Source organism: Aphis gossypii, chromosome 1 (assembly GCF_020184175.1).
Source record: "Aphis gossypii isolate Hap1 chromosome 1, ASM2018417v2, whole genome shotgun sequence".
In the NCBI taxonomy this organism is placed as follows: Eukaryota; Metazoa; Arthropoda; class Insecta; order Hemiptera; family Aphididae; genus Aphis; species Aphis gossypii.
In genome coordinates, this window is record NC_065530.1 from 82,797,353 (window position 1) to 82,815,326 (window position 17,974).

The following is a 17,974-nucleotide window of genomic DNA, read 5'->3' on the forward strand; positions in this document are numbered from 1 at the left end:
GGCGTACATATATACTGCACCACCCCAGTGCATATATAATATTTTAAATATATATACGCATGTGTAATGTACAGTATGCGGCCTTTTAATATTTCTGGTTAGTATATTTATCGAATTATTAAAAGCGCACTTTCCGCTCCCTCTTTTATACGTTATGTATATTATATTTTATACATATTTCAATGGGACGTCGCGCGTCGTCGCGGTACCCACAACTATATACGTTCTACATGCGATAAATGTATGCATTATACTTATGACTCAACACACATAATATCTCTCTATAAATATATGTATATGCGTGTGTTTAGTGAGAGACATTGACGTTTTTGGCTTTTGCCGACAGCCATTACCATACGATGGGGTTTTATAATAGGTATGTATATAATAATATGCACAATCCCGCCTTTATATATTATATACATACTGTTATAGTAATGACCACTGTGGCTTGTACCTAAATAAGTATAATGACAGTATAATAAATACATAAGTATATATATATATATATAAATGTGTATGCATATTATTGTCATTGTCATGGGTAATTTTTATCAAACAGTTATTCCCCGTGACGGGATAATAGACCCAGCGAAATAACACTCCGCTATTATTAATGTAATCATATAATATATTATTATCGGGATTTATTTGGCTAATTTGATATTCCGAAAATCGATCTCACACGACTGCCATATGCCCATTATAGTACCATACGAATCGCATGATGTGTTTTTAATGGGTTTGTCTAAATTAAGAAAATTTCGCGTCACACGTTTAATAAATATTTATAATAAAACAATTAGTAATAAATTTAATAAATTATGTAGTAGATCTATGTGTACAATTTACGATAGTTATAATTTATGTACCTACCGATAGAACTTCAAAATTTTCAAAAAATGAGTAATATTAAAAATATGTCGCTACTTCGTTCTTCATATGCCTTATATTCGTCACAAGTTTAAAAATGCATAAAGAGGTAAAATAAAAATATTGACTTGTAGTTCACTGATAATACAGCATTAAGTTTTTATTGCTATACTATTTGTGCAGATCTATTTTGAGTATATACTATATACATCTATCGCGAATTCTACAATTTTTTTTCTAACGATCAATTCAAATGTCTTAGCTGGATATATAGTGTATACAATAGTACATGTTTGTCTTGGACGATTGGTTTTATGTATCACACAGCGTACTTTGATTTGATAGTAAAGTCGATGATATATTAATCAACGGAGTTCAAATAATGTTTTCATAATTGTATAACAAATCAAATGGCAAGTAGTATAAACTTTTAGTTCGATTCTTGTTAAGGTCATGCGAAACGACGAATGCACTATACATAATAATATGTGGTCGGAGTAAAATCGGAAGCAAACTTTTGGCCATTTAACCTATATGTGAATAACGATAGGGCGTTCTCAGCAATCGGTATAATGGTAATGTATATATATATATATGTTTATAAATATAAGTAGAGAGGGGAAAAATAGAAAAGTTAGGTCATGAATAAAACGTCGAATTCCGGTTGCCCGTCGCTTCCGGCCAATACATTTTATAAAGGTTAGGCATTATCTTGTCCCATTTAAATAAATGGTTCTGGCGAAAGCGGAAATTAACTCTTTGTCACCTCGCCGCCGTGTCCGAATGCACATGGGGAAGTGAAATGAGAGAAAAACCGAGAAAAAAAAAGAGATCATTTTCTTCGATCGTAACCCAGAGGATTTAGTGTATAACGTATATATATATAAAATATATATACATTATTATTATTATTATTATTTTTTGCCTAAGGTATCTTTATATATTTAATCTAATCCAGATCCAGAAACATTAAGGGTAATAAATGAAGATAGTTAAACGCACTTTAAATCGGCCGATTTATATTCTTGCCGCAGTTCATTATCACGAGGTATTTTATATATTGTTTTAAGATGGAAAAACCAGCCCCAGGAACGACAAGCCAGTAAACACGACCAAAGAAATAAATGTGGTCGTTTACCATAGGTATAAAATGGGTTTCAAAAAAAAAAAAAATGTTCACGCCATGGCATAATTACGCGGTAACACGTTCTAGTTCATTTTAATTCGACCTTAATAATAATAATAATATATTTATATAGGTATAATACATAAACTTACTTTTTAACTATCATCCTGTCTTTAAATTTGCATTTATAGTATTGTCCTAAAACTGTTCGGACGTCGGACACATCTTCATCAGAATGCAATGGCGTTAACGTTTTTCCTATTTTAAATAAATTATTCATCCATTTTATATATGTTAAATACATTAAAAGTATAATGTATATACAGAATAGGTGTATATATTTTAATCCCAGCTATAAAATATGTAAATATTTAATTGTTTAGTATTAAATGAGTATGAATATTTTTATTTGTATAATAATTACCTAAAATAGCAAACGGTTCATAGCAAAGATTGAAATATTGATTTCCAACTGCAGGGTTTTATGCATATATTATTAGAAAAATATTATTTCGATAAGTTTTTATAAACTTTTATCAACATCAGTTCGTCTGGCATATATATTTTTTACGATAGAGATTATACATATTCGATTTTCGTTTTTTAAAGACACAGTTAAATGAAATGCTCTTGTTACGCTATATTCAAGAAATTGTTTATTAGAAAATTTGTTTTAAAAAAACCGTTTATATGTATATAAGACTTGTATAACCAATATATTAACACAAACTTTACTGAGTATAAATACCATTAAGTTTTCTATTAAATTATGAACTATTTTTTCTCGTTTTCATTTTATAAAATTTTAAATAAATGTTTTCGTTGGATATTTTACAGTTGCTGTTCACAGAAATACCAGTTCCATTGGCCACACGCATAGTATGTGTGACCATTAAAGATGATATTATGTATTCGAAATTTAATGCGATCAATAATCTAAATTCAATGTTTTATATCTTTATTTACTACTGTATTAAAAATGTAAAACATAGTTTAAGTATTAAAAAACGAATATACTTTATACTCATACCATCTACTGTAAAATAATTGAGCGATATACACACAGGAAATAGAGTAATGGCTGTGAGCCGAGTGATACTGATAATTGACAAAGTGATAAAAACATTTGAAGTTCACTTACTTGATTCGGTACAGTATTATAATATATAGTAATGATGAGGGTTATCAAAAGTCGTCCGCATACAAATGTATCTATATTATATTGTATTATTATTAAGGAAATACATTGATTCTGTGTTTATGAACATGGGATTATACCTACGAAATACCGTTATTGATTATAAATAACTATTTAAATGGTTATTTATAAAATAAAAAGTAAATAGTAATACGAACATTAATTTAAAATTATACTATGAATCTAAAGATTTGTTGATTATAGTAATGTACAAGCCTAAGTTAAAAAAAAAAAAAACGATAGTTGAAAAATCAAAAATTACGAAAAAATATCGTCAAAGGTTTATATTGTTACTAAATTTCGAGTGATTTTTTTACATTATACGTTGATTTCATCAAGTATGTATTAATAAGGTACCATCAATCTTAATTGTGTACATCAATTATAACTGTTATATTTATTTATGAATTAACAAGCTGAACCCGTTGACTTTGTAGCCCGTTAAAAATCTACCTCTTATAATGTGTCTCAAACTGTGTATTAAATTCGTTGGATTTTTGTCTCCCGGTTAGTTTGTCCTTTGTGTATTCCTAAACGACTGGATCGATTGCGACGAAATTTGGTACATTAGATATATTAGACCTATGGGTGGAAGATAAGTTAAAAAGTAATAGGCCCAACCCCAGGAGGTGCTCAAACAAATATAGACGGTTGCTATTAGTTTCAATAATAATAATCTATCTCTCTGTCCTTTGTTTGTTGACATGGAAACAACTATGCCATAGCAACCATCTCATATCATAAATAAAAATTTCCATCGTAAATCTCAAAATGTCTGTTTGAGCACCTCCCGGGGTTGGGCCTATCGCTTTTTAACTTAGCCTATCTTCTGCCCGTAGGTCTAATATATCTCTGTATCAAATTTCATAACAGGTCTCTGGACTATTTTTTTTTTAGTCTACGTTACATGTCGCAGATAGATCGATGGAGGAGAGGTTTGATACGAGAGGATTTTAGTGGTGTTGTAGTTTTATGTGGAATCTTTTATACAATTTAAAGGCTTGATCAGGGATGGTCATTGTGTAGAGTTTGATTATTTCCGTACCTGCAAAGGGCATTGGTCGTTCTGAGACACATATTGATTGGAATGTCTGTTGGAGATTTTAGCAGCTCCTCAGAAGTGAATTCCATAAGGAGTCGAGAGAAGCAGTTTGTAAATTAGTATTTTTATTTTTTTCAAGAAGTAGGTTTGATTTTAATAAGGGTCGTATAAATCGGATTTAAGTTTCAAAATATTATATTGTTAACATTTTGTAATTCGTGTTTGTCCGCGAATCGATATAGAAAAATAAAAAATAATAAACGGAACCGTAATAACGGTTGTAATGATACTATATATAAATATAGTGCGTATCAGCGTCTATTAAAGTGGTAGTGTTCGCCAGTTTACTCTGTCACACACACACACACACGCACACACGCACGTAAAGTCGGACTTAACCGATTCATATAATATAAATTATAATATGTACATGCGATGGGCTAACACATCATATAATATATATATATATATAAATTATACGACCCTTGTTCTCGTCCCGACGCGACGGAAGGACGGACGGTCAGCGTATATATATTATTATATTACCGCCGCCGCCGCCGCCACTGCAGCGTATTATACTCGGCGTGTGTATAAACAGGACAAAACTTGTACGCGATATGTCCGCCGTCCGAGCCGCGTCGATTGCGCACAATGCGCTCGAGCCCGCGCGTTTTATTGTATCACATCGGATATACACAGTTAATTTAAACGGGATTAAAACTCGATTATTTCGTATGCGTGTATACGCGTGCGGGGGTGGAATGGGGGTAAACATCGGGGCCATTGTCTCGTTTTCCAACGGCTAAACAATAATATTATATATAACTACTACACTTCTCTCTCTCAGCCTCACTCCGCCCATCGCCGCCGCCGCCGACGTGTGTCCGTATAATAATGTTTTTCGACCCGTAAAAGCGCGCAGAGACAGTTGTCACGAGTGCCCGCTCGCGTGTGCGTAAAAAGCATTCCCTCACCCCCTTTGTACATATAGTAGGTATTATACATATATTATATTATATAAAATTGCGTACATCCCGAATCGCACACACACACACACACACACACGCACACGCACATAGTGTGTTTTAATGAATTGACACGTAGGCGCGGCGGTGACGACGAGCAAAAGGCACTCGGAACGCGTTTTTACACGCGGCGACAGCAACAGCCGGTGGTATAACTCTGGTAAATATCATTACGATTTGTGTATATATGGCGTATATTCGATGTATATATATATTACATACGTGTACATCACGATTGACAGGTTTCATCGGCGAACGTATACTTCTAATTTCGAAACCACCCGTGCCCGTTCTTTTAGTTTTTATCCCGGCTATATGTGTGGCACTCGCGCGTCTCTCGGGACACGCGCCCGCACCCTCGCCGACGATACGTTATTATTATTATTATTATTACGTAACTGATTGGAAAAAGTATTTTGAAAGCCCGTCAAACTGTCAGTCAACTGTACGTATACATATATATATATATATATATATATATATTATACGGTCTACCGGCGTATGGCGAGCAATCGGCGTTATTTGCCAAAGAGAACAATATCATCGCTCGGCTCTGTGGGTGCGGCGTCCGTTGTTTATTGCGCTGAGCGGCAGCCACTGAGTGCTGTGCACATAATATTTGATCTGTATGTTAATACAAATATATTATACGTGCGCTACAGTTGTAGAACAACATAAGTCCACTACTCCGACGTTGAAAATCGACCGATTACCGCCGAGCACGTCAATTTCCACCCCCCTCCACATACACACACAACAACACTATATGTAAATCCGCGTCACCGCGTCTGTGAATATATGGTCTTTTATTGCTTTTTATTAATATAAATGTAGCACGTTAAACACGTAACGGCGGTGTCCTGCAGTGAGTACACTTACTGGATAGAATATTTTACGTAAAACGAACACTCATATGCGATTCGATTCAGGAATCAAATTAGGTCCACCCACTCTTATAACTCAATTTATTCTTGAGTCAACTTGTATCGTGTATACATTTATGCATCGGTTTGATTTTGACACGATCGACTTTGAAATTGTCCGCGATCGACTGTTTGGCCGCCCCTGATATATAGGGTACAAAGAGATACAAATGAGCTACAAACGCGATGTGGGTTTAAGGCTTCAATCAGACTTTTAAAGGGGGGTGTTGGTGACATGGACGCCCGAAATAAATAGGTATACGGCGTGATTGATTCTGATCGTTCGAATAAAACGAAATTGTACATTTTTATATTCTCTGTAAATTTCCACTAAATTATAAAACTAATACGTTTCTAGTTTCTCCCCAAATCGTACGAACTGCTATAATATTAAATTCACACACACTATAGGTATATAAATAAATAAGTATTACTCGATCATAATAATAAACATTATATAAGTTATAATAACATGATACAGATAACTGTGCAGAACTCATAGAAATCTCGTTATCTCGCATACTGTCGCGGATCTATATGGACATTGTCATCAATATGTAGATATGTGATATGTATATAATACGTATAATATCATATATTAGGACGTTGAATTTGCATATTATTACAATACGAACGGCCCTTCCGCCGTCGACGTATTATTATTATTATTATTAACGCCTTTTGCATAAAAAAACACACTAAAATCGTTCCGAGAAATAGTTTTTTTTTTATTCCGCTCAGCATTTGTGGTGGAGCGATACGCGCGGTCTCTCCGCATTGACGCCATGCGCGATATTATTATTATATTACATGTTGGTATATAAATAATATATTATCATGGAAACTCGCGTCTATATTATAACGTGTATATGAATATAATACGTAAAATACGAGCGGAAATAAAATACGAGTTGAACCCATTCGAACGGTTCCACGACACGACGTTACACATATTATGTTATAATGTACTTAACGCAGATACATATATAATATTCACACGAATCATATACATGTATATTATGTGTGTGTATAAGTAGGTAAATATTATGTATATATATACATATTTAGGTACATTCGGCTGCCCGAGGTTTGTTTGCATGTTTTATTTTATTTTTTTTTATATTTATATTTTTCCCATTCGTTATTATGATAATAATATTATTATATTGTACCTCGGTGGCGGGGTAATTTATGATTATGAAAAAGAAAAAAAAAGGAATCATTCTCGTCGTCGTCGTGTTTGGACAATATTATTTAGAACAGGTCGCGCAGCTAAGTAGCTTTTATTCGTATATAAAGTAATATATACGTGTTTGTGTATACCTATATTTAGGTATGCGAGTTCATTCCGTTCTAACTGCTGCGTGACACGCACTTGCAATCCGGTGTGTTTCTAATTATTACGAACACTAGCTGCGCATATGTATAGAAGTACGTGATATCCCCAGCGACATTTACAGCACCTTGTACACACCATTTAAATATTATATTGTGTATATAATATATTATTTTATATGTATATGTGTGTCTACTGTATATAATAAATATATAATATTTGTGTGTGATATTTAGTCAGTCTTAATGGAACCTACAAAAAAATATACAATTTCATTATTTCATGCTCGGCAGACATTATTTTCCACTTATTTGTGTTTTAGCCCGGTAGGGACTATATTATATTATGGTCTACATCAACATAAAACAAATGGAAATTATTATTAATGTGTGACGATATAATATTTCAGGTTGTCACGGCCTGCCGCCACGGCTCGTGTTTTCGAATCAACGAAATTATTTTACTTAATGATTTATTTCGAAATCATTATTATAGCATAGACTAACCGATATTTGTGAAACATATAATTATTTAAACAATATAAATATTATTTTCATCATGATTTATACCCAACCAACAATTTATCAAAAACGATAAAATGATTATAATAAATCAATAACTACCTAACTAGTTGGTCAAGCTATATAAAATATTGTTTTCGGTGAATATAATTATTTTTTGAACAGAATAACAGATTATGGTGGCAAACGTCCATCGTGGATGTAATATTCTATAAAACTAGTGTACCTATTTAAAATTATAATAATAATGTTGACACCGCAAAATATACATACATTATACAACAGCATTATATAGAATAGTTGTACAAGTTGCGCATTGATGGATTAAAAATTGAATTTTTAACGATCCGAAGAAAAATTAATAATGTGGGGATTTTATAATTGATTTATATACGAAATTTCATTGGTCATTACACTTGTTGAAATTCCTGACAGTTGATTTATTTAGTCGCGGGGGAGGGTAACTAAGAAATAAACAATGATTAATGGCGAAAAAATGTTATATTCCAAAAAAACATTTGTTATTAGTTTTTATAAGTGGGCGACCGACGGTTGAATGGAAAATAACTTTTGTTCGCTGTTATGCTAAATGTACGCGTATAAAACACCACTGAGGAAAACACATTATCGAATAATTTTTAAACAGAGTTTTGAATAACAATATGACAAGTTGATGCTATACATTGAAATAGTCAACCGACAAAAGCTTCCATTATTGTTCTCCCCGAACTTTATCACGATTATGGATTTCTGTCTGCATTACACCAGAGCAGTACAAACATAAAAATACGGTAATATATTATTATTATTATTATATTTAAAATAAATATATCACAACACGGTTTGTGATCGGAGTTGTTATATCAATCATACTAGTGAAATTATCACCAAAAAAATCAAAAAAAAATATGCAGAGTACAATAACAATTTATATGGCAACAAAAATAATATTTATAAAGCCAGTGACTCGGAAACTTAAATTCAACAACACCAATATATATATAATGTATAACTTGATCTCAGCACGATCGAGCAGGATCGTCAATCCTGACGTGTCATTTAATCGTGTGTCATAGTCTCGTTACGTGTAGTTTTGTTAAGCGGTTCGTGTGATTATTATATTTTATCGCGTGTGCGCGTGTACGACAAACGCAGTGACACGACGACGGTGACGACGAATAAGGCGCGCGCTCGATGGATGGTCGTCGTCGTAGTCGTTCGCGAAGCTTATCGGCAACACAAACTCCCGAGGCGGGGGAACAAAACTAATTGAAACCGACTATTATTTAACGAAACTCTAAATGGCTTAAAAGGTATTAGGCCGGGACACAATGGGGTAACAGTTGTAAATGAGCCAGATATATATGTGCTTGACGGCCCGGGTTGGGGGTGTGACCCGCGAGGGTCGAGGAGTCGAGCAGCGTCCCCGGGGGTCATGCATAAATATTGCATGTGTGTGTGCGTGTATAACTAAAACCCTCCCTGTTCGAGTGCACGCGAGCTCGTGCTTGTGTGGGTGTGTGTCACCCTCACCGTTTAAATTGAAAGGTTTATATCTAGCTTGTGTATAGTGAATACGCGCCAAATGCCCTCTTAGCCCGTCCGCCGATCCGTCTCGCGCGATCCTGTGGGACTTCTACCGCGCTGTAAAAATAGTAATATACACATTGGTGTATACAAGTGATAATAAATGTATATTATACGATATTACAGAAGGTATCTATAAATTATTTGTTTGGAGGGGTGGATGTTTTGAATATATGTAAAAACATCCCCACCCATCGGCCGCGTTACGTCGAAAATTTGTTATTTTCTGTTAATGTACAATACATCTATATGTCTCTCGAGTTTGCGGTAGGTATACGTACCTATACGGCATTAAGGGGTAGTTTTGATAATAGTTTTCGCTGAAAGTTTATATGCGGGGAGCGCAACGTTAAGATGCGTGTAAAAAGCTGCAGACGAAAGTACCTCCTTAAAAAAAATCCTGGCCGCACGGCTGCTCTCGTGTCTAGATATTATACGCATGCATTATCGGATTATGTTGTTTTATTTAACGAGAGACTACGTATACAATAACATAATAATAATGCTTATTTTATAAGGACATATTATATTATATTACAATATGGTCCGCCGTCGTCTTCTGGCCAATTAGCTGTATATAAAAATCAGCTGCAGCAGAGAAGTATATAATGAAATAAGCGTAATACAATAAAGTGTACTTATAATAGCGAACAAATCTTATTGTTGTATAGTATGTGTGTACGACACAGTCGGTCGGGCGGATTGGGTGCATTACATCATTATAATATATACGCGATATTATATAGTCGTCGGCGGTGCGTTACTACACCGGAAAAGCACTCGGTCGACGTGTAAACGCGAAAACGTATTCCCCGCGGGGCTACGCTATTTTCTAGAAAAGTCGATTTCTGTGCTCACACACGCGTACGTTTAATAGGTACACAGCGTATACATAGAGGAGCTTGTGTGTATATATAGGTACAGCTTTGGTTTACCAGATGCGACATGAGTACCTATATATATATTATATATACGACAAGCTCGCGATCGTTGTTTTCTGTATGTATATATAGCGTTTTATTTTATACACCCGCGGTGTTCGGTGTTCGGAAAATCGAACTGATTTTTCTCGCTAGGGTAAGAAAAAAAAAAAATAATAATAAAAAATACGACACGAGAATAGCGTGTTTTCCCGGAACTACCGCCGCCGCCGCCGCCATCACTATATATAATAATAAAATATGTACGCGCGGCAGACTCACTGTCGAGAGGTTTATTGTTGTCGCGAAGAAACGACGACGACTATAATATAATATAATATAATATACACCGCGACGCTATTCGATGTCGCTTGTACACGGTTACGTCATTGATTTTTTTCGTCGTAGTCTTTTCTTTTTCTCTCCGCGCTATACTGTTCCGCGTTATATTTTTTTTCCATCGTCTTCTCGCCTTTTCATTGCCGCCAAACGTTATATTCGCACACCGACGACGACGACGACGGCGTCTCGTTGTTCAAATGCGCGCGTTCACTTGCGCACGAGCTTGCGCTTTAGACTACTATACAGATTATATAATATATACCTACACACACACACACACACACACACATATATGTATAATGTATACGCGTGACAATATACTGCTGTAAGTTCCCGTGCTCGGCAGACCGGATAATGTTAAATCGTTATTTAGATAGTGTGTCAAAATGTTGCACGGCGGGTCTCCGCGCGTGGTGTATAAATCCGACGGCTTTGGGATCCGTTTTCTACGGCTAGTATAGGATCGGTCTTACAATAAGTATATATACCGACGCATACCCGCGGAAAAGAGCAGCGGCGGTGGTGGAAGGATTACTAGCGCGCGCGAGCGCTGGTGGCGGGGCGGAGAGTATATTGTCGGATCTACCCTTTGAATGGGTTTTGAGCTCTGAGGATTTGGACTACTGATTGACCGAAATTACTCGTTCGACTGTGTATTTTCATTGTAAAAGCGGAATTCGGTTGTGCAATCACCGTATAACTGAAACGATTTAAATTTAAAAACACTTATACAGATGAGCGTGGGGTTGTTTTTTTCTTTTCTTTTTTTGTATTGTTTATTCGACTGTCGTTCAGAAATTATATTTTGGTCGGATGTATATTTGGTTTTCAATACATTTATTATATTTCTACTACTGTTTTGTATGCACATATTGTATTAATAATATAATATTGATTAATGATGTATATATACCTATTATACCTACACCGTATTTATACCGTAGTTACTGTCACTATGCAATTTATAATTGCCCCATTTCTTTCTATTTATAAGTAATCTTTTTATAAACTCCCTTCTTACACGTTATTACACATTAAAAAAAAAATCATATGGTCTGACTAATTATAATATTTAAGTTTCACTATTATTTGTTTAATTATTTTAAAAGGCACATGGATCTAATCATAAGTTTTATAAACAACTATATTATGTTTAATATTTAATAGACGTAGAGGTAACATAATGTAGTACTTGTATTATTTACTCGCTATATTTAGTTATTAACTACAGTATAAATTACCTATTGTATTCTTTGTTCTAGGAGTTTATAGTAGTTTTTCGAAAGTAATATGAGGTTTACAATTTCTAACTATAGATGTAGGTCCTTTCTTCAAAAAGAAAAGTCTACTGAATCATCATATTATCTATATTGCACTCGGCGGGTGTGGTGCGTAAAAAGTTAATTATATATATATATATATAAAACATAATTTTTAATTAAATAATTATATAATATGTAATAATAAGATAAAATAAAAATTAATAAATTGGTAGAAAATGACATAATTATAATAATAATTTTGAATTTATTATAATGTTTAAAAGGAAAAATGGTCTATTTTTTATAAATATTTTTAATTTTAATAATTTTAATATACGATTATTAATACTTAAATTTATCAAATACATTTTAATTTGTCAATATTTATTTTGTGAATGCTAAACTTTAGTTTGAAATTATTTCGTTATTTTTTATGTTTTCACAATCGAGATTTCAAATCTATTGATATTTCGTACTTTTCGATATTTTAATCTATCGGCATTTCGACCAGCTTCCATACGTGTCATATATTATATATAAATATATATATTGATTATTGATATTATAAATATGAATATATGATTTTTCGAGTCTGTGAGAAGACTGCAGCCGTGTACAGGTTGTCCGAGAAAAATGATAGTGCAAATCTCGTGGCGATGAAACGCTGCAGGTTAGTTTCGTGTTGTCAGCAAATCAATCAGCCAAAGGCCAAAACTCGGTGGTAGTGAATGGGAGGAGATTCGTACGTGCGTACGCGAGTGCGGTCGTGAGTGTGAGCGCGTGTGTTATTGAACGCGCGTGAGTCTTCGCCGCAGAAAAGAACTACCCACCGCTAAGTTTTCATTGTTTTCACGTGTGACGATCTGTAGTGAAGGGGCGTACACACAGCATGCACGCCCGCACACGTAAAATACGATATCGCGCGTTCTTAGGCCCCCGATGATAAAATAATATAAATTTTGGCCTTTTGTTCCAGCTTGCTTGCAGAAGTTAGGACGATTATAATGACTACCAATAAATCGCACACTCGTATTATATAATATTATACTGAAGGAATTGGAGATAAAGTTGCCGCGGTGATCCTTCGTGGGAGAAATGATAATAGATATACCAAGAATGACGCTCGGTGCTGAGTAATTTCACGTATATTAATCCGCGAATAAAACTATATACAATAGAAATTTGTATACCAAAACCGACCAGTTTGTTTACTTCATTAAAGGATTACGGTATAATATCATGTATATATTTTCTTCGTAAAATATTATGTATTATTAATAATATTTCTACAAACCCGCGTGCCTTTAAATAAAAGCCATACAACATTTCATCCAACAGATGACTATAATTCATGTAATTGTATAACTAGGTATATGTATCATATGAATGTACAATATATTATTGAGATCTCAGAATCTAAGGATTTGACGCGTTCAACTCCGACGACCTGCCTTGTGGTCGTATAGATGTGTGATGTTGTGGAAAATATAGCACAGCGACGTCGTCGGCTTTTGCATTCGTTTTCAACTATTCTCGGGAGACCGGATTTTATTTTCCAGAAACTTGTATGTATTTTATTTATATACAGTTCGTTTTATCCTATGAAGCAGTAAAAAGAAAAAAAAACGTTACATAATATACTCACATTATACATCATGTTGTACTTCAACGTCCCAGCGACGCACTGTCATTTGTCATCTGGAACCGTCCAAAATGAATAAAAAACAAATCATGTATTAATAACTCATAGTACCAATAGGCAATAATGGAAGCAATAACTATATAATATATATTTAATTTAATGCATATTGATTCCAATTATTTATACAATATCACGATCAAAACCATACCGTGTTGTATAATTATTATGATACGTGTATTGATATTATTATATTATTGTGCTTATCATAGTATCACCAGTAATGTTTATTTGTTAGTTAAATTAAGTAACAAAATTATTGTATAATATGATTTGCTCATGTTCCTGTAATTTAGAGTATAATTAATGTGGCCATAGGCGACTATTTTTCTTTATTCATTGTTTCTGCGTTAGTAGGTGACAATATATTAAAATCTGGCACGTCACTTGTTCTCGTTCGTATCGCTTTGTTCCTAAAACAATAAGCATACAATTTTATAGAAATTAAAAGAGTCAAAATTAAATAAATATCGATAAAAAGGAGCAGTTTTACAATTGTATATATTATATAATAATAAGTTGGCTTGAATGACTTTTGTCGTCAATTGTCATTAAGAAGTTATATTTTCGCAAAATTTTAGTAAACAAACAACTATTATACATTATTTATTATTGAGAAATTGTTCTAAAATGAAAATATACAGAGAGCATACCATAATAGAGGTAAATATTATATTACAGCCTAAAACTGATTTATAACTGAAAAAATAAAATTGTTTGGTATTTTTTAGATGGATCATTCGGAAATCGTGATGAATCGTGGTCATTCAAAGAAGACTATTATTATGATAGTAATGTTGATATTATTATGTTCATGTGTGTTGTCTATAGCAATTAATGAAGTAGCATTACAAAAAAAACAAGTAAGTTGATTGTTATATTTTGCACACGACTAAGGGCCGTTTTTACAATTGACACGGTGCTCTCCACAACCGTTGGTGTATTTCCCGATCCTAGTACGTTTCAACGTGGTTTTCCGCATGATGTATACATGTTTTTACCGGTCCTAATCTGTTTCAGCGCGATAGGCTTCGTAATTTTTATATAAACACTTAAAACAAATATAATATTAAATGTTACATACATTGTTTTGTTAACAAGATTTATAGTTATGAATCAAAAAAAATTAACAATAAATACATATTTCTGTTTTTATTAATATGTTCGTCACATTATATTATATACATATTACATAGTTATAACTCATAATATAAGTAGGTATCAGTAATAATAATATAAGTTAAATATTTTTAATCAGGCTGAATACGTGTTACATACATTGTTGTGGATTATAAAATGTGCTGTTAAGTTATCTCATAATGTTTCTTTCAACTCAAGCTGATGGTATCAATATTAACAGTTATGGCCATGTAGGCATAGTAGGTAGTATAGGTATTACTATACGTAGTAGTATTTTGTCTTAAAAGTTTATAACGATTATGATAGCAACTGTTAGTGTGCACAGAGTAACTTTCAAAATTGTCTGTAAAATGTACCCAAATAAGATAAAATTGTAAATATCAGTTAGTGTGTTCACAACGTTTTATGTGACATAAATACCTATTTAATGTGGTAATTTTAATTTATATGTAGATGCTTAATTATTAGATACTTAATTAAAGTAAAAATGGATGTAAGTCAAATTTTTAAGTTTGATATATCTTGTGTTGTTTTAAATAGTGATGTTAAAACTTGTGAACATTTCAGCCTCACGCTGAATCAGATAAGAATCGTTAAAAACATGTATACATCATGCAGAAAGGTTTTGGCTTCACCCCCCCCCCCCCCGCTGAAACGTACTAGGATCGGGAAATAGGTTCTTTACCAGACTTGGTACGCAATTCGTGTGCACAGCAATTTCCGGTAAAGTGTCTAATTAACCGGTAGAATTTAGCCGGTTAAGTGATGGTTGAATATTTTTGTGATTTTAACTTAACTTTAATTTTTTAAATTTTAAAGGAACCAAAGAACATAAACAGTGAATTTAATAACTTAACAAATTTCAATTTATTTGAATTAGTAAAAGAAATAAAAAAAATAAACTTATCAAATGACTATAGTCAAGATAGCAGGACACGTGATGTGTCCAAAATTAATACAGCAGTAGATGCAGCGTCATATTTGGTTGGAATTATACAGATGTATTTTGGTAATAATAAACAAAAAATATCAGAATCACCTGTTAATGTTAACATTGTTATTAATAATAATTCATTTAAAAATAATTCAAAATATGAGCAATAAAATTAATAAAAATATAATAATCCATTGTATAAATTTATATAAATAAATATTTTGTCATGTTATTTAATTGGTTTTTATTGTATAGCTTATAATATAGTAAAATTAATTTATGAGGCCTGTGGAAACATATAAATATATAAAATTAAAAATTAAAAACTAAAACACACTACTTCGGGAGACCGAATTTCCTTTTTCAGAAACTTGTGTGTATTTTATTTATATACAGTTTGTTTTATCCTATGAAGTAGTAAAAAGAAAAAAATGTTACATAATATACTCACATTACATCATGTTGCACTTCAACGTCCCATCGACGCACTGTCATTTGTCATCTGGAAGCGTCCAAAATGAATAAAAAACAAATCATGTATTAATAACTCATAGTACCAATAGGCAATAATGGATGCAATAATTATATAGGTATGTATTTAATTTAACGCATTTTGATTCCGATGATTTATACGATATCACAACTAAAACCATACCGTGTAGTATAACCTATTGTAGGTACTTTTATAAATCCTGCAAACGAATGTAAAATAAATAAATACTTGTATAAAATTAGTTCTATATATTAATAATTATCTATAAAATAGGCCTATGCTCGATATGAGGATGTAAGTGGAGTTTTCGTTAATGGAGACAAAGTTGTTAAAGCACGATGAAGATAAGTGGCCCGATCTTTTTTTACAAAGAAAACAAGTGATGACCGTGTCATCCATAATAAATATTCGATATTTTTTTTCGCAATTTACCACAATCAATCAGCAAAGTTTAGAGGAGTCGTCAGGTTTATTTATAGTTGTCTGCGATAACTTCTAGGAATGTGTGCTAACTTATCTAATGTGCACCCAGCTGTAATGATAGAGAAAGTATTACTAAGTTAATCGGGGGAGATTACGTATTTCTAAATCCATTACCTATTGAATAATTATAACTTAATGATATTAGTATATTACCTTTCTGATTTCCGCGTCGACTTGCTCGTTGAAATTTCAGTTCGCGTTCAAGATGTGACGTGAGGAGATTAAAAAAATAATTATCCCTTTTTTTTACTTTAATCAACTATTATAATTTTATTTAACTCTTTTCTTTAACACAATATTTATTACAGAAACTTTAATTTATTACAAACGTTTATAACTGATATTTTATTGTTGTGTCTTACTGCACGACCGATCTGCGTAGTCTTTTACACTCGTCTTTTACCGTCCGTACAATAACACAATAATAACGCATCCGGCTGCCTGAACGGTAGACTGGAGTCCTTACATAATATATCAATGTGTGTGTGTATGTGTGTGTACAAAATCTTATCGTTAATGGCTAATAATTATTATAATTATTTTAAATTTAAAAAAGATATGATGGCTTAAACGCACATCATTACACAGCCATCAATGTTATAATGAAGGAAGTTGTTTTTACTTCAAATTGTTTTAGAGTTTCGGAGATAAAAATTTGATAGAATAATGCGTTTTTATGAGCTTTAGTAATTCAGGTATCGATATTTGTATAATACAACAAAATCGACGTATAATATCTATACCTGTGAATCCTTTTGATTGGCGGCTGTTGGTATATTTTTAAGAATAAATAATATTTATTATAAGTTATGACTAATGAATGAGACGGATATAATTTTGGAGGTACTATTTTTATTCCTGAGTGTAATCATAGGTATATAGAATTTAAATAATACCGTCGATTAAATATTACGATGACTATGATTACCAAGTTTATTTTTTTAAATATTGTTTTTGTTATTTTAGCAAAACTTTTTACTGTGTTATTGGGGTGGCTGTGGTGATGTTGTAACATATTTGCGTATAAGATAGGTTAGGTTTTTGAATGGTATAGTACCTATAAGTTATTT

The 17,974-nt window shown here is 32.7% G+C and overlaps 1 protein-coding gene across 1 annotated transcript; it reads left to right on the forward strand.

Moving 5' to 3' along the window:
• Positions 1–14,418: 14,418 nt before the first annotated feature.
• LOC126548991 (uncharacterized) lies at positions 14,419–16,152 on the forward strand. The gene is made up of 3 exons (XM_050197198.1): positions 14,419–14,517; positions 14,586–14,717; positions 15,814–16,152. Exons 1-3 carry the CDS (start codon positions 14,485–14,487, stop codon positions 16,096–16,098), a joined length of 450 nt encoding a protein of 149 aa, XP_050053155.1. The 5' UTR covers positions 14,419–14,484; the 3' UTR covers positions 16,099–16,152.
• Positions 16,153–17,974: the final 1,822 nt, after the last annotated feature.